General features: G+C 47.8%; 1 protein-coding gene across 1 annotated transcript in view; it reads left to right on the top strand.

Annotated features, from left to right (window-relative positions):
- Positions 1-27632, top strand: part of igdcc3 (immunoglobulin superfamily, DCC subclass, member 3) — a 179304-nt gene that overhangs the window by 141778 nt on the left and 9894 nt on the right. The window contains exons 7-10 of the mRNA XM_038813522.1: positions 10653-10818; positions 24118-24365; positions 25776-25940; positions 27310-27498. Coding sequence (XP_038669450.1) covers positions 10653-10818; positions 24118-24365; positions 25776-25940; positions 27310-27498 — 768 coding nt within the window. The remainder of the gene's footprint in view (positions 1-10652; positions 10819-24117; positions 24366-25775; positions 25941-27309; positions 27499-27632) is intronic.

The raw sequence follows: 27632 nt of genomic DNA, 5'->3' as shown, positions 1-27632 counted from the left end.
CCATGCAGCTTAATCCAATAAAGCACATATGTTGAATATATGCGCACCAGTAGGATAGATTTGTGATAACAACAGGAATTTTGATAATCAGCGTGTATTTAATACAGTGAAGTCACTGAGGATAAGGCCATGCTGGGTCCTGATGGATGCAGATGAAGCAGGAAGCAAAATGAGATTTGGCAACTTGCCAGGACAATATAGTTTTATTGGTTTAGTATATCGCTTAAATGGAAATTATTCGGAGCAGGAGATGGGTGGAGGCTGTTGGCAGCACCTTGTATTATTGCTCAGAGTGCGTCCCAATTTGGATTGTTGGAGGCTCTTTGCCAGTTGATCCGCAATATTGGATAACAAGAGAGGGAGAGGAGACAGGAAGGAGAAGCTGGGCTGGGCTGGAATGGAGGTCAATTGCACCTGTGCAAGGAAATGAGAGACTGTGGGACTGTCGGGAAAAGGACAGGATCAGAGGGAGGATGTACTTGCACATGGGAAAGGGTGGCAGTATCAACCAAATACATCTGAATCGGAGAGAGTGGGTGGAATTCTCCCTTGGCCCCGCCAACGGGTTCAACGGCAGTTGAGGGGGGGGGGCAGTCTTTGGCGGGAATTTAATTAACGGCTTATTCCAACGTGAATTTCCCCAGGACCTTCTGCTGGTGTCTGCCGTGGTAGGTCGGGAAACCCACGAGAGGCAGAGTTGAAGCCCATTTGCCTCCCATCCCACTCGGGCCACGCCGGAATGTTCCACCCACGCCCGGTTCTCTGCCACCCCAGTGGTGGACCTTTCAGATTCAATGTCATTGAGGGATCCATCTTCTTTCCTGGCGATCTACCTTCTTTGTCAGAAGGTCCATCTTCTTTTGCCAACAGGAGCTTGATGAGGGCAGCAGGGTGGCACAGTGGTTAGCACTGCTGCCTCGCGGCACCGAGGTCCCAGGTTCAATCCTGGCCCTGGGTCACTGTCTGTGTGCAGTTTGCACATTCTCCCCGTGTCTGCGTGGGTTTCGCCCCCACAACCCAAAAGATGTGCAGGCTAGGTGGATTGGCCTCGCTAAATTGCCCCTTAATTGGAAAAAATGAATTGGGTACTCTAAATTTAAAAACAAACAGGGGCTCGATGATATTGGGCATTTTTCGATACGGGCACCCAGATATGATAGCATGACTTGCACCACCATGCCCGTCCCGACACGGAGTATGGCCGAAACCCCTGAGTGCTTAATTAATGAGGTCGAGGCTGGAAGATATGTTGTGGTTTCCCGCTGGCCTCTGTTCCCACCCCACCCCCTCCATGGGACCTAGTCCTGGGAGAATTCTCCCCCAGTGTGTCAGAAAGGGGAGGGGCTGGAAGAAAGTGTGCAATGGGGATGAATGAGAGAGGAGAGACAAATAGGACATGTCAGGAGAAAGGTGACAGAAGCTTCCAGAAGTCTAATCTGCCCATGACAGGCATTGTGTGTTTGTGAAGAAAGGGAAGAATATGAAAGAGAAACGGATGAGATAGTGTCAGAAAGCAGAAGGTTTGGGGGTCGGAGGAGACGCAGACCGAGGATCTGAAGCGCAAGTGGGAGGAGGAGCTGGGAGGCGAGATAGAGGATGGTCTGTGGGCAGACGCGTTGAATAGAGTCAACGCATCCGCAACATATGCCAGGCTCAGCCTGATCCAATTTAAGGTTGTGCACCGCCGGTGGCTCACATGACGGTGGCCCGGATGAGCAGATTCTTTGGGGTGGAGGACAGGTGCGTAAAATGTGCGGGCGGACTGGCGAACCATGTCCACATGTTTTGGACATGTCCAAAGCTTAGGGGATTTTGGCAGGGGTTTGCGGGCGTCTGAGTCCAGAGGTGGCGATTTTCGGGATGTCAGAAGACCCAGGAAACCTGGAGGAGAAAGAGGCAGACATTCTGCCCTTTGCTTCCCTGGTAGCCCGGAGATGGATACTATTAGCTTGGAGGGACTCAAAGCCCCCGAAGTCGGAGACCTGGCTATACCCGGACATGGCTAGCTTTCTCTGTTTGGAGAAAATCAAGTTCACCTTGAGAGGGTCACGGTCAGGGTTCGCCCGGAGGTGGCAGCCGTTCATCGACTTTTTAAAAAAAATGTTATTATTTCAAATTTTTCAATTTTTACAAAACACTACAAAAAAGAAAATAATGCAAAGAGCTTAAGCCCCCCCCCCCCCGCCCCCCCCCCCCCCCCCCAACCATTGCACTCCCGTACGTCAGCTGACTGATGCTGACCCCTGCTGCTCCCGCCTCTGCCTCCAATCTCCTTTTGGATTTCCATCCAGATCACCAGCCCTCCCCTCACCAAAGTGGGGTAGTGAAAGCCCCCCACCCTCACCCCATATAGACCAACGTGGACATCGAACACAGTACCACGCCCGCCCCCCGTCTCAGGTACCGGCCCCACCATTTCGTGGGAAAAAGCCGCGCTCCCTGCCTGGGGTCACCCCGCCCCCCTGTGGCGCAGTTCCCGTACCAGCCTCCCCGGACAGGTGCCGGAATGTGGCGACTAGGGGCTTTTCACAGTAACTTCATTGAAGCCTACTCGTGACAATAAGCAATTTTCATTTCATTTCATTTCGTTTAACTGCAACCTCACCCTAGTCCCCGAGAGTCCTGGGCTACGGGCCCACCCATTCCCAAGAAAACGCGGGGGGAAAAAAATAAAATTAAACCCCACCCGAACAAGCATCGCCTCCACTACCTCACCAACATCCCCCATAACATACTGCAAACCATTAATTCAAGTCCACCTCCTTAATTGCCGTCCCCTGCATCTTCTGGGTCTCCACCAACCTTTCAATCGACGCCTTCATAGGGCCAGCATTGATGTGTTGAGTAAGCTGGGTCTGCGAGGACTGCGTTTACTGCAGCAGTGAGAGAGACAGGCTTCCAACATTTAAAGAAATGCAATTCGATTTTATTGAACTCTTAACTATCATACATACTTTAACTGTGGGTTGACACTATGCTGACTTGACTGGAGGCCTGAGGCTAACCTGACCAGACTATCTTACTACCTCATGGTGTATGTTCTAGTTGTTGCTCACGGGCTCTGACTGTCTCAGAGGCTGGATCCCAAGAGAGTGGCAAAACTAGTGCCCTCTGGCTTTATAGCGGTTGTGTCCTGCCTGGTGATTGGCTGCTGTGTTCTGTGTGTTCATTGGTCATCCTGTGTGTCAATCACTGCCTGTCTGTGCACCATCATATACCTGTGTGTATATTATGACAAGCATCTCCGCCTTCAAGTCAGCAAAGCAGCTTTTTAAAAACTCCTGCTGCTCCCGAGACCACTGGGCCCACGCTGCCTGGTCCCTGCCCGCCGCCATCTTGTTTTTTTCGCGCCTGTTCTTCTCTCTGCTCTAAAGCCACTTTTTTGACCGCTCCGCTCCTGGTCCACTCCATACAGTGCTGGGGGACCCTCACTGCGACCTTCCCACACCGGGAATCGTCGAACAAATGCTGCTGAGGCTCCTTAAAAAGGCCCAAAAGTGTGGGACCTGTATGAAAGGCTTTTGCACTATGTTTATGGTTTCATGTATATTGTTTATTTTGTTGTTGTTACTATACCAAAAATACCTCAATAAAATGTTTACTAAAAGAAAAAGAAAGCAGAAGGTTGACCAGATAACGATAGGTGGGGAAAAGATTATACAGTAAAGTTTCTGTAATCTGTCATTCTACCAATTGGATTGGATTGGATTTGTTTATTGTCATGTGTACCGAGGTACAGTGAAAAGTATTTTTCTGCAAGCAGCTCAACAGATCATTCAGTACATGGAAGAAAAGGGAATTAAACAAAATTCAAGAAAATACTAGAAAATACATGAGAATACATAATAGGGCAACACAAGATATACAATGTAACTACATAAGCATTGGCATCGGATGAAGCATACAGGGTGTAGTGTTAATGGGGTCAGTCAATAAGAGGGTCATTTAAGAGTCTGGTGACAGTGGGGAAAAAGCTGTTTTTGAGTCTGTTCGTGCGTGTTCCCAGACTTCTGTATCTCCTGCCCGATGGAAGAAGTTGGAAAAGTGAGTAAGCCGGGTGGGAGGGATCCTTGATTATGCTGCTCGCTTTCCCCTGGCAGCGGGAGGTTTAGATGGAGTCCATGGATGGGATGCAGGTTCGTGTGATGGACTGGGCGGTATTCACGACTCTCTGAAGTTCCTTGCGGTCCTGGGCCGAGCAGTTGCCATACCAGGCTGTGATGCAGCCCGATAGGATGCTTTCTATAGTGCATCTGTAAAAGTTGGTAAAGGTTAATGTGGACATGCCGAATTTCCTTAGTTTCCTGAGGAAGTATAGGCGCTGTTGTGCTTTCTTTGTGATAGCGTCGACATGAGTGGACCAGGACAGATTTTTGGTGATGTGCACCCCTAGGAATTTTAAACTGCTAACCATCTCCACCTCGGCCCCGTTGATGCTGACAGGGGTGTGTACAGTACTTTGCTTCCTGAAGTCGATGACCAACTCTTTAATTTTGCTGGCATTGAGGGAGAGATTGTTGTCGTTACACCACTCCACTAGGTTCTCTAATTCCCTTTTGACCAGAATTCTGGGGTCGTGTTTGTTGGGTCTGGTTTTTGGTTGGAGATGACCAACTCAAAGGTAATGGTTATTGATGGCTGTCCCCACTCTGGTCTCAGCCTCCTCTGCAGCACCATCTTCATTTGTCACCACCCATTTGATTCATGTGCTCCTGCTCCTCTTTTGAGACCTCGATACCTCTGCGATCATTCCCTTGCTCGACCACGATCATTTCTCCACGGACGAAAACGCAAAACTCAGCTTACATCTCAGTGAATTGGCATATCTGATTAACTGGCACCTCCCGAATTGGGAGCATGCCGAATAGTTGAGATTCTCCTTTACTCCTTACCACACCCAAGTTTCGTGGGCAAAACCTGGGCCATGGGGTATGAAAGGTTGAGGATCCAGAGAGCTGATATACTGAAGGAACTCACTGTGGGTGCATAGATCAGAGAGATGACTGGGATGGTGGTGACTCCTCTGTAGATTCAAACATCTGAGAGCACATAGATACATAGAAGATAGGAGCAGGAGGAAGCCTTTTGGCCCTTCGAGCCTGCTCTGCCATTCATCACAATCATGACTGATCATCCAACTCAATAGCCTAATCCTGCTTTCTCCCCATAGCCTTTGATCCCATTCTCCCCAAGTGTTATATCTAGCCGCCTCTTGAAAATATTCAATGTTTTAGCATCAACTACTTCCTGTGGTAATGAATTCCATAGGCTCACCACTCTTTGGGTGAAGAAATGTCTCCTCATCTCCGTGGAATGTTGTGGAAAGGTAAGATTGAGGTGGCCAAAGAGGTTCTACACATCAGAGAGCGGACCACCAAGAGAGCCTGGATTTTTCCCTCGGGAGAACGATCCCTGTTTTGCGTGAGATTTAACCTGCCTGATTGCCCGACCACTGACCATACTGGAAATGCTGGGGTCGGTGCAGTTTAAGGATCTGCAGCAACTTAAAGGGATCAGAGCGCCAAACATTATTTTGCTTTAAGTGATGGGGTTTACTAGAGAGGGACGGCTGTAGGACATATTGCCTCCTGCTTTGGGGATGCTGATGCTGAAAGTGTTGCTTAGGAGGGAGCGTCACCTTGGAATGGGCAAAAGGAGAGGTTCATGGAGAGCTCTAGTAGATTAACAGAAAGGAGGGCCAATACCAATTCTCTGATTTGATAGATGACCACTCATCGCTTTACCAGGTCAGGCAATATAAAATGGATCAGCCACATTTTGAAAGAGTGCGCTGTATTAATCATGTCAGCCGCTTACAATGACCTCCCCCTCACACTGTGCTAACGTGCTCAGCTTCAGTAACCAGGACACTGTGCAGGATCTAGTCTTTCCACTAGTCAGTGCATTTCCTGACATTGTCGCCACATCAGCCTCAGGCCTCCCGCTGACATTGTTTAGTGTTCTGGTCAGATTATACCTTGAATGTTGAGTTCAGTTCTAGTCATCAAATACACAAGGCAAATACCCAAGTCTTGATAATGGTGTAAAGAAGAACAAGACATCGTATTCCTTGTATCAAAGGATGGAATAAGGAGGAAACATTATAAAAACTCCAACTTTAGGTATATGAGAGGACACCTAAAACCGGAAGTACGGTTTCAAGTTAAACTACAAATGCAGGACAAGGAAATCAAGGTCAAAGCCAAGGTGACCAGTAGCAATTCTTCACACTGAGTGTTCAATACCTGAATGGCTTCAGGTAAAATAGTGAAGGCAGTATAGTGAAGTCATTCAAGAAGCTGTTGGATACAATGATGAGGGACTGTGGATTTCAGTACAACAATGAACGAGATGGTGTTGATGGAGTTGCCTACTGTGTGTGGGAAATCATGTTGCAGCTGTATAAAACCTTGCCACGTTTGGAGTATTGCGTGCAGTTCTGGTCACCACATTAGTGGAAGCTTTGGAGAGAGTGCAAAGAAGGTTAACCAGGATGTTACCTGGTCTTGATGGTGTTGGCTATGAGGAGAGGTTGAATAAACTAGGATTTTTTTCACCGGAAAGACGGAGGCTGAGGGGAGACCTGATAGACGTCTGCAAAATTATGAGAGGCATAGAGAGGGTGAATAGTCAGAGGCTTTTCCAAGGGTGGAAGTGTCAACTACAAGGGGGCACAGGTTCAAGGTGAGAGGGGGAAAGTTTAAGGGAGAAGATGCAGGGTACGTTTTTCACGCAGAGAATGGTGGGTGCCTGGAACGTGCTGCCAGAGGATGTGGTGGAAGCAGGCACATTAGCAACATTTAAGAGGCATCTGGACGGGTACATGAAGAGGGTGGAAATAGAGGGATACAGGCCGTGTAAGGGCAGAAGGTTTTGTTTTTAGTTAGGGCATCATGATTGGCACAGGCTTGGAGGGCTGAAGAGCCTGTTCCTGTGATGTACATTTATTTGTTCTTTGATGACCCCTATGCTTTGGGAAACCTGTATTGTGTTTTAGTGTGAAGCCCCTTTAAGACTAAAGGGGACTGGGGGGTATTCTGAAAGAGGGTAAATTGGTTCCCTGATAATTACGTCATTAGATTCTAAGAAATTCTCATGTGACCTGGGTTGCCATTGCGATGAATGACTCAGCAAAAAAGGTCAATAGAAAGCTAAATGCAATGGAGTGGGGTTTCAGACTATATTTCCTGCTTGGCAGTTAACACACTGTGAATTTGGATGAGTGAAAGAAGCAAGATTCTTTCCAAATGGAAATTGCTGTTTGGCAGTTTTATAACAGGTGTTGATGCTGAAGGAGGACCCTGAGAATAGAACAGAGACTGTGTTAGCGTCTGTGTTATACCATTGGAAATGACAGAACACAGAAGACACAAAGGGATTGTGGATTGGACAAGACCTACTGCTGTAGTTTCAGTGTTGCTAAAGCCCACTGGTCCATTTAAACAGGTTGGAGAAAAGAGTCTCTGGGGATTCTGTGTCAACAGGGCTGTCATGACCTGAGTGAGAGAGGGTTTGTAGACATCCACCTTGTCAGTGTTAACCATGTCCAGGGACTTCGGAAGGAATACAGCTGCCAGTGAATGCAGCTCAAGGGCCAGATTGATTGGATGGGAAGTGGGAGATCCTGAAAACAAAGACTACGTTGGAAAGATTGAGAGATTGAAAATGGTGCTGCACTTGTGCGAGAAGTAATGCGAGTGCTGATAACTACATGAGGGATATTTTTATTGTATCAACTATTTGAAGAGAAATTTACTTTTTAATTTGAACTATCCTTCCCTGTTAATTAGTGTTTGAATAGTGTTGACTTCAGTTGGTTGGTTGCAGTAAAAGTTCTAAAAAGTAAAATCTTGTCCAGTGGTTTTCTTTCCGTTGGCTTTGAGGGGATCCCTTTCTTTTAGAAATGATCCAGGAGTTTGCAACAGTCCTCAGCACAGAAAGTGCTTCAAAACGCCCACCGTTCCACTTCATCGGATATAAAAAAGGGATGTAGAATATGAGCATTATTGGAGAAAGAAAGCAGGTTATGAAATGAAATATTTGTTCATGGGATGTGGGCTTCGCTGGCTAGGTCAGCATTTATTGTCCATCCCTAATTATTCTTGAGAAGGTGGTGTTGAGGTGCCTTCTTGAACCGTTGAAGTCCAGGGGCTTTCGACTGTTATAGGCGGCCTTTTCTGGTGGGTGGGTGGGGGGGGTGGGGAAGAAACAGAAAACAACAGTGTTTGACAGTCCAACGAATACAACTCTGGGGGGGGGGGGGGGGGGGGGCTGTTGGCCTTAGTGGCTAGGGCACCTGCTTCTGAGCACAGGCACGGTGAACAGTGGCGGCTGGCAACCTCCTTCCTGGGCTGGGGTACACGGTGGCCTGCCGCTCTTCCACCGTGTCCCGGGAGGTCTCGACCTCGGTGAAGCATTGTGCTGCGAGTCTTGCTGTCATCTTGTTGACTGGGATGGTGTGTGCGGGGAGTGAAGTGTGTATATGTGGCTGCAGCTTGTCAGTTTCAATCGCGAATCGGGCGCCGCTTCTCACTGGAGCCGGTTGTGTACCACGTGGAACCAGTGCTAGCCCCCTTAACAGGCGCTGAATCGGTCCAGGTGTGGCGCCAGTTTTGCTGTCATGGAAGTTCACAAATCCTGCCCCCCTCCCCCCGGTTTTAACACTTAGTCTCAGCAACGGAGAATCCAGCCGCTTGTGTTTTAGGAACACCCGCAGTGTTGTTAAAGAGGGAGATCCATGGTTTCTACCCAGCGACAGTGAAGGAACAGCAATACAGTTCCAAGTCAGGATGGTGTGTCCCTTGTTGGGGATCATGCAGGTGGTGGTGTTCCCAAGCATCGGCTGCTCGTGTCCTTCTAGGTGGTAACTGTCGTGGGTTTGGAAGGTGCTGCCGAAGGAGATTTAGTGAATTGCTGTTGTGCATTTTGTGGATGGTGCACGCTGCCCCCACGGTGCACTGGTTGTGGAGGGAGTGAATGATTGTGGCTGGGATGCTATTCAAGCGGGCTGCATTGCCCTGGATGGCAATGATCTTTTTGAGTGTTAAAATCACACTCATCCAGGCAAGTGGAGAGTATTTCATCACAGTCCTGACCTTGTAGATGGTGGACAGGCTTTGGGGGTGTCAGGAAGTGAGTTACTCGCTGCAGGATTCCTAGCCTCTGACCTGCCCCTGGAGCCATGGTATATCTATATATATATATAATAATAATAATCTTTATTGTCACAAGTAGGCTTACATTGCAATGAAGTTACTGTGAAAAGTCCCTAATTGCCACATTCCAGCTCCTGTTCGGGTACACAGAGGGAGAATTTAGAATGTCCAAATTAACTAATAGCACGTCTTGTGGGAGGAAACCGGAGCACCCGGAGGAAACCCACGCTGACACGGGGAGAACGTGTAGACTCCACACAGACAGTGTCCCAGCCGTGAATCAAACCTGGGGCCCTGGAGTTGTGCCGCAACAGTGCTAACCACTGTGCTACCGTGCAGCCCATATATAATATATATATATTGTTATGGGCCAGAGTTTAGAGAACCCCAAAGTGTATCATGGAGTTCACCTGACCCACAATTTTTAATAGATTGTGGTATGGGGAGCACACTGGCCTACTTTGCAGGTGTGATGCAACAGAGAGCTGAAATATTTTTAAATTAAAACAATGTTTATTTATGAAACCAGTAAACACTTTATAAACCCACAGTAACACAACTATCAACACCAATCATCCCCACAGATACAATATTCTATAAGTAACCCTTAATCTTTCCTTACAACATCCATAAGACAAAAGACCTTTTTTAACACAGAGATCAGGTTTAAATTCTCTACTGAGAGCAGTTATCACTTTGAGATCACCCAAATGATCTGGAGACAGTCTTTAGATTGCAGAGAGATCCTTATACAGCTGCTTGCTTTTCCTGCATCTATCCAGCTCTCAAAACAAAAGTAAACACACCCTGTAGCTGCCTGCTCAAAGCAAAAGTGAAAGACAGCCCAGCTCCACCCACACTCTGACATCACTGCAGCTATTCGATAAACACCCATTTCTTAAATGTACGTCCACTACAGCTATTTAATAACCACACAGTTCTTAAAGGTTCTCTCACATGACAATATATGGCTAGACTAGTTCAGCTTTTCATGGGAGATTCAGTAATGGTCCTACCATTGAATGTCAAGAATAACAATGTCTGGAGGTAACATCAGCATGGATGGGCAACACGGTAGCACAAGTGGATAGCACTGTGGCTTCACAGCGCCAGGGTCCCAGGTTCTATTCCTGGCTGGGACACTGTCTGTGCGGAGTCTGCATGTTCTCCCCGTGTCTGCGTGGGTTTCCTCCGGGTGCTCCGGTTTCCTCCCACAGTCCAAAGATGTGCAGGTTAGGTAGATTAGCCATGATAAATTGTCCTTAGTGACTGGGTTACGGGGATAGGGTGGAAGTGAGGGCTAAAGTGGGTCGGTGCAGACTCGATGGGCCAAATGGCCTCCTTCTGCACTCTATGTTCTATGGATGAGGATGCTAACAGCGGGTGTGTTGGGGCATGAGTGGAGTTGAGTGATATTGTGCAGCCTTTATTTTGGGCTTTGAGATTTTACTTGTCAACCTTCTAAGCTGAGATGACTTGTCCTGTTTTGTATTCCAGCTCCTGCAGAATTTGTACAATACCCACAGTCTATTTCCAGGCCAGTTGGAACTACTGCCATTTTCAACTGCCTGGCTCAGGGGGAGCCAATACCACAACTTACCTGGCTGAAAAACGGGGAAATCCTAGCGCCCAGTGGTCACATCAAACTGAAAAACAACAACAAGTAAGTAGAGGCAGAGTGCTTTTGAGGGAATCTCTCCTCCACGACCTGCACCGTAGAGGCAGATTTCGGAGAGGAATTTCTTGGCGCCCAGCGTTTGTGCAAACCAGTTTGGCTCAAAGTTACGCCTCTTCTTGTGACTATTAAGTAGGTGAGCTGCTGGCGCCTGTTGTGCCCCCCACATACATTGTGGTCAACTGAATTGAATGAATATTTGGCTGCTTCCCTCGCCGGCAATATTCCAAAGGTATGTCCCGGGGTGGGGTGATGGGAATGCGAAAGGTTGGAACAACAAAATAAATAATAATCTTTATTGCCACAAGTAGGCTCACATTAAGACTGCAATGAAGTTACTGTGAAAATCCCCTCGTCGCCACATTGCGGCGCCTGTTCGGGTACACAGAGGGAAAATTCAGAATGTCCAAATTATCTAACAGCACGTCTTCGGGACTGTGGGAGGAAACCGGAGCACCCGGAGGAAACCCACGCAGACACGGGGAGAACATGCAGACTCTGCACAGACAGTGACCCAAGCTGGGAATCGAACCTGGGATCCTGGCGCGGTGAAGCAACAGTGCTAACCACTCTGCTACCGACAACTAAGGTGGATTGGGACACTTTGGAGTCAAGAAAACACAATCTATTTAGCTGCTGTGACGAATCCTGAGTGGAACAGGACTGCTCTCTCTCTCAGAGAGACTGGCATTGAGTCTCATTAATATACACAAGGCTATGCACTTCTAAGAAGCTTGGCTTTGCATGGCTAAATTTGGCATTGACGCACCCACTTTGCACCTTAGGCTTGCTAACTCTGGTTGAATTTATTCCTGGAGATACCATCACATAATGCCTCCCCCCACCTCTCTCGATCAGTCTTCATGTCTACCCAACATGTCCAGCCTCGAGGCACACCATGGGCGGGATTCTCCAATAATGGGACTATGTCCCGACGCCAGGGTCAACATGTGGGCGTTTCACTCAGTACTTTCCTTAAGAAAGTCCTGAGCGATTCTTCTACCTGCAGGGGGCTGACAGGGCCCCAGATTGCTTCTCGCAGCTCTGGCTGCGGATACGGGGCCCCGCACTTCCGGTCGGGAGTCCGCGTATGCGCATGGCGGAGGCCTGCAGCAGCCGCCCTGTGGGACATGGCGAACTCGGACTGCGGAGCGGCAGCAGAAATGTAAGCACCCCCGAGATCACGCGCGCCGGCGGATCTGTGCCGCCTGATCGCTCCCCTGGCCGTTCATGAGGCCCGCCCCGGTGAACGATCCACCCGCTCCCCACCAGGGCGGCTGCGGACTGTATCTGCAGCTGTCACCGACCGTTCCCGATGGCCAATGTGTGGGTTCGAATCACGCCATCGGTAACTTGGCTCAGAGATCCAGCCCCATATTCTTGTCCAATTGAGATGCAAACATGACTCAATTGGATGATTCGTGACTATCAAACCACTCTTTATACCCCAAATCTCTGTTTATTAGTTATAACAATAAGTGTTCAAACAAAAAGGGGGAAATTAAAATGGCTTTATTAATTAAAAATCCTGTGTGGATTTTTTTCTGGGTTGCTCGTGGCAAGATCCAGATTCATCTTCACTTCTTGAAGACTCCGGAACAATCCAGCGGGATGACAACTCGAATCACAACACACATCAATTTTTAAAAATCTCTTTATCCTTGGTATTCCCAAAATGACTTGAGACCGGCTGGGGTTGGGTCTTACGACACTATCCCATCACATGTGGGACCTGGGTTCAAGTGGAGAGAGCCTGTATAAATTAAAAAGCATTAAGAAACAAAACAAAATGCAATCCCTCAGGATTTGAGATCTTCATTTTTAAACACTAATCTTCACCAAAAGAAAAATCTTAGTGCCTTGTGAAAGCTTTAGGTGGCCAACCGTGGCAGTCTTGCTACCATTTCGGCACCAACCATTTGAAACCTGATGCAGTATCAATTACCACAAGACGAGAATGGTGGAACATTCGAGGCTTTATTGAGCAAGATGTTGTGCCTCCTGTAGCTGGAACCAGAATGGCTGCAGCACAGGAGAGCACACACATTTATACGCCGCCTACTGGGCGGAACCAGCAGGCAGGGATTTACCCTTGTACCTCTAATATACAGGCAGTGCCGTAATACATGTAATATACTACTAGTGGTGACTACCACCTTCACCCCCTGTTGAAAAAAGAGTCCGGCGGGGGTAGTGGAAAACACTACAAGTTCAGTCTGTCAGGGGCCTTGACCCTCCTCTGCGATCGCCTCAGTCCTGATGGTGATGTGGGCGCCGACTTGGTCACCTGCGACTCCGGGAGCGTGTTGTCCTCGTCTTCGTCACCCCTGAGTGGAACCAGTGGGAGGTCAGATCCTGCTGGGGTGTGGACTGCGGTGAGGTTCGCTGGAGGGAGGGTGAGTGGCGCAGGGGTGAATGTGGCAACCGGGGTGGGGGGGGGGTGTCAGGTCAGGGGTCGTGGGTGGGGATCCAGCGGGTGTCAGGTCCCGGAGGGAGACTGTGTCCTGGCGCCCGTCGGGGTGTGCCACGTGGGCGTACTGCGGGTTTGCATATAGGAAGTGGACTTTTTCGACCAAGGGGTCCGATTTATGGGTCCGCACATGCTTACGGAGGAGGACGGGTCCAGGAACTGTCAGCCATGTTGTGAATGAAACCCCGGATGTGGACTTCCTGGGGAAGGCAAACACACATTCGTGAGGGGTCTCATTAGTCTCGGTGCAGAGGAGCAATCAGATGGAGTGGAGTGCGTCGGGGAGGACCTCCTGCCAGCGGGAGGCCGGGAGATTTGTAGATGGCAGGGCCAGCAGGACAGCCTTTCAGACCGTCCCGTTCTCCCTCTCCACGTGCCCGTTTCCCCGGGGGTTGTAGCTGGTCGTCCTGCTGGAGGCGATGCCCTTGATGAGCAGGAACTGACTGCTCGAGGTGATGCCCTTGCTGAGCAGGAACTGACGCAGCTCATCACTCATAAAAGAGGATCCCCGATTGCTGTGGATGTAGGTGGGGAAACCGAACAGAGTGAAGATGCTGTGCAAGGTTTAATTACCGTGGTAGAAGTCATATTGGGGCATGGGATGGCGAAAGGGAACCGGGAGTACTCATCAATCACGTTCAGAAAGCACATGTTGCGGTCGGTGGAGGGGAGGGGCCCTTTGAAGTCCACGCTGAGGCGTTCAAAGGGGCGGGAGGCCTTCACCAGGTGCGCTCGATCTGGCCGGTAGAAGTGTGGCTTGCATTCTGCGCAGACCTGGCAGTCTCTGGTGATGGTCCTGACCTCAATGAAGTAGGGCAGGTTGCTGGCCTTGATGAAATGGAAGAACCGGGTAACCCGCGGGTGGCAGAGATCATAGTGGAGAGCCCGGAGTCGGTCTACTTGCGCGTTAGCACATGTACCGCGGGATAGGGCATCAGGGGGCTCGTTGAGCTTATCTGGGCGATACAAGATCTCATAATTATAGGTGGAGAGCTCGATCCTCCACCTCAAGATCTTTTCATTTTTGATCTTGCCCAGCCGTGTATTATTAAACATAAAGGCAACCGACAGTTGGTCAGTGAAGAGAGTGAATCTTCTGCCGGCCAGGTAATGTCTCCAATGTCGCACAGCTTCCACAATGGCTTGGGCCTCCTTTTCGACAGAGGAGTGCCGAATTTCGGAGATATGGAGTGTGCGGGAAAAGAAGGCCATGGGCCTGCCCGCCTGGTTGAGGGTAGCGGCCAGAGCTACGTCTAATGCATCGCACATCCACCTGAAAGGAGAGGGACTCGTCGACCACGTGCATCATGGCCTTGGCGATGTCTGCCTTGATGCGGTTGAAAGCCTGCCGGGCCTCAGCTGCCAGGGGGAAAACTGTGGACTGAATGAGTGGCCGCATCCCGGATGAGAGGAAAAATGTCAGGGCTCACCCGTGAATAGAGGACTTGGAGCTTCTGCGAGTCAGAGGGTTTTTCAGCGGCTGTTCTGAGGTAGCTTTCGAAGCAGGCTAGCCAGTGGTCAAAGGTGGACGTAGTGTTGGCTGCTTGAGGGCTCAGCTGCAGGCGATTAGGCTTGATGCGGAGATCCATCGTTTAAATAAATCTTGCTCAATAAATTGATGCACTATCAAATACCACGAAGAAGGGAATAGTGGAACAATCGAGGCTTTATTGAGCAAGATGTTGTGCCTCCTGTAGCTGGAACCAGAATGGCTGCAGCACAGAAGAGCACACACATTTATATGTCATTACTGGGCGGAGCCAGCAGGCAGGGATTTACCATCATACCTCTAATATACGGGCAGCTCCGTAATACATGTAATATACTACTAGTGGTGACAATCACAAAACCCAGGGTAGAATTTTCACAGGGTGGCACATCCTATCTGGCTGCATCACAGCCGGGTATGGCAACTGCTCGGTGCAAGACGGCAAGAAACTTCAGAGAGTCGTGAACAACGCCCAGTCCATCACACAAACCTGTCTCTCATCCATTGACTCCATCTACACCTCCCGCTGCCTGAGAAAAGCTGGCAGCTTAATCAAAGACCCTTTCCACAAGGCTTACTCAGTCTTCCAACTTCTTCCAACGGGCACGCGATATAAAAATCTGAGAACACACTCGAACAGACTCAAAAACAGCTTCTTTTCCACTGTTGTCAGACTCCTAAACGACCCTCTCATGGACTGAACTGGTTAATACTACCCTCCTGTATGCTTCACCTGATGCCGGTGATTATGTATTTACATTGTGTACCTTGTGTTGCCCTATTATGTACTTTCTTTTTATTTTATTTTCTTTTCATGTACAAAACGATCTGTTTGAGCAGCTCGCAGAAAAATATTTTTCACTATACCTCGGTACACGTGACGATAAACAAATCCAGTAAATAGTCAGTGGAAAATCTGAGAGAACAGATGCAACCGGCTATTTTTAGCCATTTTCACTGTTTATGCAGGAGTTTTGACCATTGCAAGAGCATCTGAGAAAGTTGTAGATGAATTTCTTGCACGGCTTGATTTACGTGTTCATCAATACTTATTCCAGCAGAATGTGCAACCTGCTCCTTTTAAATGTATGAATTATTATTGTTGTTACTCAAAGAAAATATGTTAACTCAAGATCGCTACGCTCCAGTGGAGGCTGTTTTAAGCATACAGGCTAAAAAAAATGTTGTTGCTGATCATGTTTCTCTGGCTACTGACTGTAATTTAAGAAGGTCAAGACGTCAAATAAAAAGAACAGGCTGACCAAGATGGCCATCGAATTAACAGGCAGCCGGGCAATGCGACTGCTAATTGTTGGAATACTTTTCTTTCTTTTTTTTTTACAAATTTAGAGTACCCAATTCATTTTTTCCAATTAAGGGGCAATTTAACGTGGCCAATCCACCTACCTTGCGAAACCCACGCAAACACGGTGAGAATGTGCAAACTCCACACAGACAGTGACCCAGATCGAACCTGGGACCTCGGCGCCGTGAGGCATCAGGGCTAACCCACTGCGCCACAGTGCTGCCCGGAATACTTTTCTTGGTTCTGTCATCGAGACCTCCTTTGTTCTGATGAATCTGGGGCGATTCCTGGCCAAGATGGAGCAGGCAGCCTTGTTGGTTTTTAATTTGTGTGATTTTCCTCACGATCTCTGCTCCTGACAGCTGGACAAGGCCAAGGGGTTCAGGATTCCCCAGGGTTAGGAGACATTTAACTTTTCCCCAAAGGTTCACAGTCCCTTCAATCTCTGTCACATGTGGGGGAGTTTTGTAGGTCATCCAACGGACACAATTTGACGGGGCAAAAGATATCTTGAGGTTGGTAGCAGAGAACCAACTCCCCTGCCCTAAGAAGAGATAAAATCCTCTTGGGGCTTTCATCAACTGATTTTGGAAGTTGGGTGAAGTGGCGGGGGGGGGGGGGGGTTTTGGAGAGACATTTAAATCAACTCCAAGGAATCAGTCTTGACTGCTTCTCTGAATCTGTTGCCTGAAGCGGCAATCAATTCAGTACTAATGCCGTGAAAGAAGCTGTCACTCTGGCAGTGCCTGATTGCGGGGGGAGGGGGGGCGGAAACAATCCTTTGGGATTTGAGGCCAGGCCTTCCAGACTCACGCTTGAGCCCTGTAGATTTAATTTCCTTCAAGATTCCCCGGTTTGTTTTGTTGTCCAGTCCCAGAGGGATGCCTTTTGTGTCGGATCACCTTGCTCCCAGTGCCTCTGCAACTCTGGCTTTGTGGCTCTTTTGTCTGGGGGGGAAGGCTGGTCATTGGTCTGACCCCGTGACCTTAGGAAAATCAGTCATGCTTATTGCTTGTGTGCAAGACAACAGCCGTCGAATGTTCTTCTCTCAATGGACTGCAGCTTTTTATATACAAATTTATAATATCTCTCTCTCCCTCTTTCTCTCACTTTGGTGTGAATGTCTGCGGGCACTAACCCTACATTGGCTTTCCCATGGCAGCTGTCGGTGCATTGTATTGGGCGCGAGAGCTTCACAGGCATGTGATTTAAATGGCAGGAAGCAGGCAAACTCTCTCTATCCTTGCTATATTTCCCAGTGATGTGTAAACTGACACCGAGCCTTAATGAGAATTTGAAAGGAAGCAATTCTAAATATAGTGGGCTATATCGACTGGGCATTCTGAAAGCAAAGGCTGGGAAATGCTAAGGCCGTCGAGAGATTTTTCTCGATATCTGGCACTGAATTGACTGAACTAAAAGTAGGCAGAGTAGCCAAGAAATGTGATGGCGCCGCAACCAGTTTCCGGGCACAAGATCAGCGGCCAGTGTGACGGGCAGGTCATATACATGCTCGTTAGCGTTGCAAGTGCCCCATGGCACCATATCCGGAAAGGGAGAAAATGAGGCCTCTGGGGCCCTCGCGCCTGAAATATTTAGGAGGCTTAAAGCCTGTTGAGGCTATCGTCCCCCAATTCAGCTGCCCTGAAGGCTGCCATCATGAAGGAAGCACACATACTTGATGCTCCTGCAATCAGCTTCGGCACACGGTGACCCCCCCCCCCCCCCCCCCCCCCCCCCCTTCCTCTCCATCATAAGGTCCGATAAAAGGGAGGAATTCCTTTTCACGGTTTTTGACCGATATCACAAAGATGGTTGAAGAAATATGTTTCACCCATCGATGGGCCGCCCTGGTGAAGAGAGGAAATGGCTGGCTTCAGCAGGAAAGTAGTGAGCTTATTTTACAATACCCAAGCCAGGGGCAGTGAGAGAAGACACTGACAATGGGCGTTAAAGGAGTCTCTTTGATCTGTTGTCTCACTGGACTTTATTAATCCCATCAGGACGCAGCACATTCAATGGGAAACTCCAGGAGTTCCAGGAAGCCTCAGCGTATAAGCAGACCTTTCTGTTTCAAAGTGAAATGTCTTTCATTTGAATGCGGAAACCCTGATTGAAGTGTGCGCCAATGAACACGTGTCCACCATCCAGACAATGAAATGTTCATGTCTATTAAGTTGTGTTGGGAGAAAGGCCTGCATGTACCTTTCATAGTACAGGCTATTACGGAAGCTTCTCAATCGTAAAGTAAAACGTTCTGACAAGAGTTCACATTTATATTCCTGGAGTTGCTTTACATTCAGTGTGCTTGTGTGTGTGTGTGTGTATGTGTGTGTGTTATTTGGATTCAAAATTAGCTTTGTGTTTTTCGCAATCAGTCTTCGATTTTCTTTATTAAAGAAAGGGAGATTTGAATTTAGGACGGAGCTATGGAGGTGATTGTTAAATATTTGGCAACGCTGTTTCTTTACAGCCGCTGTTTGCATTTTAATGTGGCACCTTTCACTTCTAATCAGTTCACATGAAACAAAATCATTATGGGTGCCAGATAAAAGGATGTTGAAGGCCTCTGAAGACAACGACACCTGAGATTTCCACAATGGATCTCCTGCTCCACTGATGTGACTCCACCCTGGAGAAACACTGTGAACAGAAACTCGTGGCATTAGTGTGCGCCAGTGTCGTAGTCTTTCTATGGCCAAAGATGTGAGGTTCAAGACCAGCATTTGCTATCCCTGATCTGAGATCCTCCTCTTAGCTGAGTCGACAGACGGAGATACCAAGAGGATCTCACACATTAGGTTGTATTTTACGGGTCCCCACCAGATGTGTTTTGTGGGGGGGGGGCTAAAATACCCACCCCACCACCTCCCTGCCCACACCCTAACTCACCCCCATAATATGGGGGAGGGAGATTGGGCAGGGACCATATTTGGCTGCCCACCCACCATAGTCAAAGAAGTAATCAAGGATCAATTAGGGAATTGTTATCAAGCTAGTTGACCCTGACATGGTGTGGGTAGCTGGGCGAGAGCGGGCAGCTTGATTTTTTAAAAAATTGAATAAAGTTCTTCAAAGGGCAGGCAGGAAGGTTTCCCTTTTTGGGTCTGCCCTTTGAGGGTGGTGGGGCAGCCCCCCGAGTGTCGAAAAGTTACGGGGATTGGGGATAGTGGGCGTAGGTTAGGGTGCTCTTTCGAACAGTCGGTGCAGACTCGATGGGCCGAATGGCCTCTTCTGCAGTGTAGGGATTCTATGATTCAAGCTCCCTTGATTCAAGATCAAGCTCCCTCTTCCGTTCCTCCCCTCCCTAACTTACTCAAACCTTCCGAGCCCAAGGCCCAAGATTTATCTGCCCTGGGGATCCACAGGTCTTCTGCAGGGATTAATGGAGCTTCTGGCCAACCTGAACCTGGCAGCTCCAGTGGGTGGGCATCCTCCCCAGTGAGAATGGACGTCCCAGTTGGCCCTCGCTTAGCTGCCCCACTGCATGGAATGGCTGTGGGGACGGGTCAGCATGAAGCATGTTGGCTCCCTGCCCACTTTGTTGTTAAGAGGGAGCTTGGAAGAAGAACATCTGTGGGCGGCAGTTGGAGTATTACGCTTGGCCTTGAGATTTAGTGAGGGAGAAATCAGCCATAATTACATCCTTTCCGATATCATTCAAACAGTGTGCTTTAATGGGCATCAGTTAAGGCAGGTCTAGGTTTGACTTTTATACCCTCGAAGGATGGCATCCTCAAAGGTGTTAGGGTTGCTATGGAATTATACTCTAGCCCAGGGGTGGGCAAACTACGGCCCGCGGGCCGCATGCGGCCCGCCAAAGGTATTTCTGCGGCCCACCAAGTCATTATGGGTTACTTCCTGGTATAGGGTGGATACGTTGACTTGAGTAGGGTGATCATTGCTCGGCACAACGTCGAGGGCTGAAGGGCCTGTTCTGTGCTGTAGTGTTCTATGTTCTATATGAGGCGCCCAGAATCATAACCGGGTGAAGTAATTATTTTACTTAATATACTATGCGGCCCTTTGTGAATTGTGAATTTCTGAATGTGGCCCTTGCACGGAAAAGTTTGCCCACCCCTGCTCTAGCCTGAGTCAGTGCCTCCAGTCAGTGAAGGATTCTGACAAAGGAATGAGGTACCATTCTAATGAACCAGATCTAAAGTGCAGGTCAAACTTATGGGTTAGAGAACAAAGAACAAAGAAAATTACAGCACAGGAACAGGCCCTTCGGCCCTCCCAGCCTGCGCCGATCCAGATCCTTTATCTAAACCTGTTGCCTATTTTCCAAGGTCTACTTCTCTCTGTTCACCACCCGTTCATATATCTGTCTAGATGCATCTTAAATGATGCTATCATGCCCGCCTCTACCACCTCCACTGGTAAAGCGTTCCAGGCACCCACCACCCTCTGCGTAAAAAACTTTCCACGCACATATCCCTTAAACTTTTCCCCTCTCACCTTGAAATTGTGACCCCTTGTAATTGACACCCCCACTCTTGGAAAATGCTTGTTGCTATCCACCCTGTCCATACCACTCATAATTTTGTAGACCTCAATTAGGTCTCCCCTCAACCTCCGTCTTTCCAATGAAAACAATCCTAATCTACTCAACCTTTCTTCATAGCTAGCACCCTCCATACCAGGCAACATCCTGGTGAACCTCCTCTGCACCCTCTCTAAAGCATCCACATCCTTCTGGTAATGTGGCGACCAGAACTGCACGCAGTATTCCAAATGTGACCTAACCAAAGTCCGATACAACTGTACCAATCTTAGTATCATCTGCAAACTTGCTCATCAGACCACTTATACCTTTGTCCAGAACATTTATGTATATCACAAACAACAGTGGTCCGAGCACGGATCCCTGTGGAACACCACTAGTCACCTTTCTCCATTTTGAGACACTCCCTTCCACCACTACTCTGTCTCCTGTTGCCCAGCCAGTTCTTTATCCATCTAGCTAGTACACCCTGAACTCCATACGACTGCACTTTTTCCATCAACCTGCCATGGGAAACTTTATCAAATGCTTTACTGAAGTCCATGTATATGACATCTACAGCCCTTCCCTCATCAATTAACTTTGTCACTTCCTCAAAGAATTCTATTAGGTTTGTAAGACATGACCTTCCCTGCACAAACCATGCTGCCTATCACTGATAAGTCTAGTTTCTTCCAAATGTGAATAGATCCTATCCCTCAGTATCTTCTCCAACAGTTTGCCTACCACTGACGTCAAGCTCACAGGCCTGTAATTCCCTGAATTTTCCCTGCTACCCTTCTTAAACAAAGGGACAACATTAGCAATTCTCCAGTCCTCCGGGACCTCACCCGTGCTCAAGGATGCTGCAAAGATATCTGTTAAGGCCCCAGCTATTTCGTCCCTCGCTTCCCTCAGTAACCTGGGATAGATCCCATCCGGTCCTGGGGACTTGTCCACCTTAATGCCTTTTAGAATACCCAAAACCTCCCCCTTCCTTATGCCGACATGACCTAGAGTATTTAAACATCCATCCCTAGCCTCAACATCCATCATGTCCCTCTCCTTGGTGAATACCGATGCAAAGTACTCATTAAGAAGCTCACTCATTTCCTCTGACTCCACGCATAAATTCCCTCTTTTGTCTTTGAGTGGGTCAATCCTTTCTCTAGTTACCCTCTTGCTCCTTATATACGAATAAAGGGCTTTGGGATTTTCCTTAACCCAGTTAGCCAAAGATATTTTATGACCCCTTTTAGGCCTCTTTATTGCGCGTTTGAGATTTGTCCTACTTTCCCGATATCCCTCCATAGCTTCATCAGTTTTGAGTCGCCTCGATCTTATGTATGCTTCCTTTTTCATCTTAGCTAGTCTCACAATTCCACCCATCATCCATGGTTCCCTAATCTTGCCATTTCTATCTCTCATTTTCACAGGAACATGTCTGTCCTGCACTCTAATCAACCTTTCCTTAAAAGTCTCCCACATTTCAAATGTGGATTTACCCTTAAACAGCTGCTCCCAATCCACATTCCCGAGCTCCTGCCGAATTTTGTTATAGTTGGCCTTTCCCCAATTTAGCACTCTTCCTTTAGGACCACTCTCGTCTTTGTCCATGAGTATTCTAAAACTTATGGAATTGTGATCGCTATTCCCAAAGTAATCGCCGACTGAAACATCAACCACCTGGCTGGGATCATTCCCCAATACCAGGTCCAGTATGGCCCCTTCCCGAGTTGGACTATTTACATACTGCTCTAAAAAAACTCTCCTGGATGCTCCTTACAAATTCAGCTCCATCTACGCCTCCAACACTACATTAGTTCAATCAGATATATCTGTCACCTGATTGTTCAGCTACACATTCTGCTTCACTTGTATCAGCAGCACAGACCAATATCTGTACTCCACCAAATCTATCTGCGTAGCCCTAGCTAAACCAGGCATGGCCCTCTGAAATAATAGTCCTGATCATGAAAGCACAAATCTATGTCTCTTTCCAAGGTAACACCTGTCGAGCAAATCTGAGTTTCTTCAGAATTACTGGCAGTGGTTGGCCTTAGAGTAAACAGTTGGATTTCTTTTTGCATATTTACTGAGGTTAGGGTCTGTGCCAAAGTGATGATCGGCCAAAGACTTCTGGTTTAAATAAAGCTGCACTCACCGTCATGCGGTTGAACATGTTATAAATCACTCCTGACTGACCCATCCCACTAGCATCCGGAATGATACCAATTTACAGACCTGCCAAATGGCCTCTTGCCATTCCATCAATCCTCGCAGTGTTCTTTAGGCAGCATTCCTCCTGCACAACGGAAATGGCACTCAACATTGACTGAGCGTCGTGGAATCTCTCAAGCTCCTGAATTGGACAGCCTCAGACTCACAACTAACACTCAAGTATTTTAAGCATATTCTCGCGGCACTTTAGCACTTGTGAAATATCACAGCTTGGCCATGAAGCAGGCTGTGTCCTCGGGAAAAATGATTTGTGTTGTTTTACCTCGATTAGCATTTGAAGAAGTCTCTATGAAGAACGCGTTTACTTAAACTTAAACATCTTCCTGTTTGAATCCCTCTGGTTTCCTGCCTCTCCCACAGCCCGAACCAATATCATGAATGACTTCCTCTGTGACCATCCTCAAAACCCTCTCTTGCTCCTGCACTTACTTCTCTGCAGTTTGTTGCAGCTGCTTCACCATTCCATCCCCTTCTAATGCCTCTCCTCCACTGTCCATCTCTGTGGGACTGCCTTTCTTTACTTCCACTTTCAATAAACATCTCTAGCAATGGCTTCTCCTCCCAGCACACAATCATCCAATGATACATCCCCTTCTTGATATTGATGATGTGGAGATGCCGGCGTTGGACTGGGGTGAGCACAGTAAGAAGTCTTACAACACCAGGTTAAAGTCCAACAGGTTTGTTTCAAACACGAGCTTTCTGAGCGCAGCTCCTTCCTCATGAAGGAATGTGAGGAAGGAGCTGCGCTCCGAAAGCTCGTGTTTGAAACAAACCTGTTGGACTTTAACCTGGTGTTGTAAGGCTTCTTCTTGATATTGGCACGTAACTCCTTGACAACGTAATGCAGAAACATGGAGTCAGCTTTGACATGTAAACCAACAAAACTAGCTATACCTCTCACTGGTCAGTATCGTGCGGGCTAATATCAGTTGGAATGATAGTAGAGGGCTTGTCAATTGGGCTTAGTACAGTAGCTCTGGAGAAGGGGCAGTCGGTGAGGATTCCCACTACCAAATGCTGTTCAATGTCCCTTCCAGATGATTTGCATGTCTGAATGCTGGATGAGTTTTGGTTGAATTGCCTCTAACATTCACGCTGAAAGCTCGCACATGAATAATTGCCACTTTGATCAGATAAGCAAGATTAATTGTAGCTGAACACAACTTCAAGAGCGGGAGGACAAATTGAAACAAGACAATTGGAAAGGAAAAATGATCAAGCAAAGTCAATTCTGCCAACACATTTTTCCCTGGTGGGATGTACGATGTATTTTATTTTCTCTCTTTTCCCAGTACTCTTACAATAAATGGGATCTCTCCAGAGGATGAAGCAATCTACCAGTGTATTGCTGAAAATGATGCTGGATCGACCCAAGCCAGTGCACGGTTAACGGTGCTGTGGGCGGAGGGACTTCCTGGACCACCTCGCGAAGTAAAAGCCGCTGCTCTCTCTGCGACGGCCATTCACGTGTCATGGAGCGAGCCCTCGGAAAATACACGCGACATTATCGGTTATGTACTGCACATCAGGAAAACTGCAGGTTGGTGAACCATTCCCTCCTTTCACATTGTCATTTTGTTTTGGTCACTCAGTAGCAGTCCCGAGCAGCAATTTAATTGACACAATATGGATCAAGAACTTTCCAAAAAATCTCAGCATACAATGGTTGTCAGATGGTTGGTTGATCATTTGTTTGATCATTCCACAATAAATACATTGCCAACTTTATTAATTCTTCCAGAGAGATGGAAATAAACCTCTTAAATTTATCCTGTCACGGGATGCTTGGTGTCGCTGGCTAGGCTATCATTTATTGCCCATCCGTCATTGCCCTTGAGAAGGTGGTGTTGAGCCACCTTATTGAACTGCTGCAGAGTCTCGCTGTTGTCAACCGGGGTTTCCTGTTGCATGCACCCGGGAAACCCAACGTGGTGGTGCGCTGTCGGTGGAACCAGAAGATCCCATGCTGTGAATGGCCGAAAAAGCTCGGCCACCATGTCCTAAGGTTTTCTACAATTGCCATTTCCTCAGACCAGTTGAGAATGTTGTCAGGCAGGATGCTGACTTCGAAATTGGTGTCGATTGCTGCTTGACTGGGCGCTAAGACCAGAAGACATGGGGATAGAAGTAGGCCATGCGGCCCATCAAGTCTGCTCCACCATTCAATGAGATTGCGACTGATGTGATATGATAATCCTCAACTACATTTTTCTGCCTTTTCCCCTTAACCCTTGATGCCCTTACTGATTAAACATCAGTCTATCTCAGCCTTGAACATACTTAGTGACCCAGCCTCTACAGCTCTCTGCGGTAAAGAATTCCACAGACTCACTACCCTCTGAGAGAAGAAATTCCTCCTCACCTCTGTCTTAAATGGATGACCCCTTACTCTGAGATTATGGCCTCTGGTCCGAGACTCTCCCACAAGGGAAAACATCCTCTCAGCATCCACCCTATCAAGGCCCCTGAGAATCCTATATGTCTCAATAAGGTCACCTCTCATTCTTCTAAACTCCATTGAGTACAGGCCCAACCTCTCCTCATAAGAAAATCCCTCCACACCAGGGAACAACCTAGTGAACCTTCTCTGGATGGCCTCCATTGCCAGTCTATCTTTCCTTAGATAAGGGGCCCAAAACTGTTCCCAGTATTCCAGGCTTTTGGTGCTATCACTAATGGGAAGGCTCTAGACCTTCCTTACCAATAGACTACAGGTTTTAGGATTGTGATATTAAGTCTGAATATTTTTTGACAGGTGGCAGTTAGACTCTGTTCCATGACAAATATTTTGGACAGGTGCTTGCAGCGACTAACTTGGATGTGACTGTCACTGACTTTGGCTAATGAGATCCCTGTAACGAGACCACATGACTCTGGTTGATTACTGATGTAGAGTAGGCACGAGATTCCCTGCGCTTACGCTCCCTGACCATTTTGTTGACTTCTGTAGATCCAGTGGAGATGGAGTACCAGGAGGCCGTGAGCAAAACCACCCTCCAGCAACCGGTGACTGATCTGCAGCCGTGTACTGGCTACACTTTCTATATAAAGGCTTACACATCGCGAGGAGCTAGCAAACCCTCTAAGCTAGCTGTCAGCAGCACACTGGGCGAAGGCAAGTACCATGGACTCCACAAGCAGTAGGGAGTGTAATTATTCCTGAGATACAAATTGTGGATGACGGAATATTTTGCTAATTTTTTGACAAAGAAATACTTTATTTTCCATTACCGTGGCGTTTTGGATTTGCGGCTATCTGCAATGGTTTTCCAGTTAAATTTGTGTTAGGATTGTAATAATATTTCAAGAGGGATCCGACTGAGATTATTTTCGCTTTTTAAAAATTAAGGTGATGGGGACTAAATGATTTCCTGCCCTCAGGTGTCTGGTGTCGTGCCAGGCCCATTGCTCGTGAAAACCGCAATAGTTTTTAAAACAGGGTTAGACTTGGGATTCATGGAAACTCTAAGCTGGTTTAGCTCAGTGGGCTAGACAGCTGGTTTGTGATGCAGAATAAGGCCAGCAGCACGGGTTCAATTCCCATCCCAGCTGAGAATTCTGAATTCTCCCTCCATGTACCTGGACAGGCGCCAGAATGTGGCGACTAGGGGCTTTTCACAGTAACTTCATTGCAGCGTTAATGTAAGCCTACTTAGAACATAGAACCGACAGTGCCGATGGAGGCCAATCGGCCCATCGAGTCTGCACCGACCCTCTTACGCCCTCACTTCCACCGTAACCCAATAACCCCTCCTAACTGTTTTTTGGACACTGAGGGCAATTTATCAAGGCCAATCCACCTAACCTGCATGTCTTTGGACTGTGGGAGGAAACCGGAGCACCCGGAGGAAACCCACGCAGACACGGGGAGAACGTGCAGACTCCGCACAGACAGTGACCCAGCGGGGAATTGAACCTGGGACGCTGGCGCTGTGAAGCCACAGTGCTATCCACTTGTGCTACCATGCCACCATACTTGTGACAATTAAAAAGATTATTTTTATTTTTACATTATTGAGATAGAAAAGAGGTTGTGGCATGGAAGAGAGATGTGATAAACTGTCAAAAATGCCATTCGGAAGTAACTTGGAACAGGCTAAAAGGCAAACCATTGGGGAAGACTAACTGCCTTACCCAGGACAATGTAGACATTTAATGGCTATTACTTTCTTACAAAACTGCCGTTGTTCTCTTGAATAAAAGAATATAGTATCTGTGCGCATGGGGTTTAAACATCATCTTACCTATAATTACTGTTGCATAGGTTTTGGGAACTGCACTATGATGATTGCTGTGCTGTGGGAATTCTCCAAATATACAGGACATGACAGTAATGTTCGTGACTACTGTACACCAGCAGATATCAGTGGTGACATTTCCATTGGTGTGACATCAGTAGACGCGTGAGCTGCCTGGTAGCAGGCAGCAGCTATTGTTGCCATTCATTCAGTACTCACGTCATCATATCCTGTCTTATGTTTCAGTTCCAGCTGTACCAGCCCTTTTCATTAAAGTCTTGAACAGCACAGCAATCCAGGCCGTTTGGGAGTCCACCATTAAGCTCGGGCAGCATGAGGGGTTCAAGTTGTATTATCGGCGGATTCATGGGTCGCACTTCACTGGCCCCGTTCTCCTTCCGAGCAATGTGACATCGTACAACATAACGCAGCTGGGTAAGAGGACGGTCCAAATAATCACAAGCTGCAAAAAGTGAGCTGGCGTGGGGTTCTCCTGATCTCCCACAACCTTGCTGAACGATCAGCAGAACAAAGACTGACCCTGGGGGATTTGCTGACTCTGTGCTTGT

This window comes from Scyliorhinus canicula, chromosome 12 (genome assembly GCF_902713615.1).
Source record: "Scyliorhinus canicula chromosome 12, sScyCan1.1, whole genome shotgun sequence".
NCBI lineage: Eukaryota > Metazoa > Chordata > Chondrichthyes > Carcharhiniformes > Scyliorhinidae > Scyliorhinus > Scyliorhinus canicula.
Note: the sequence above shows the minus strand (reverse complement) of the source record. Positions and strands in the feature narration are given on the sequence as shown.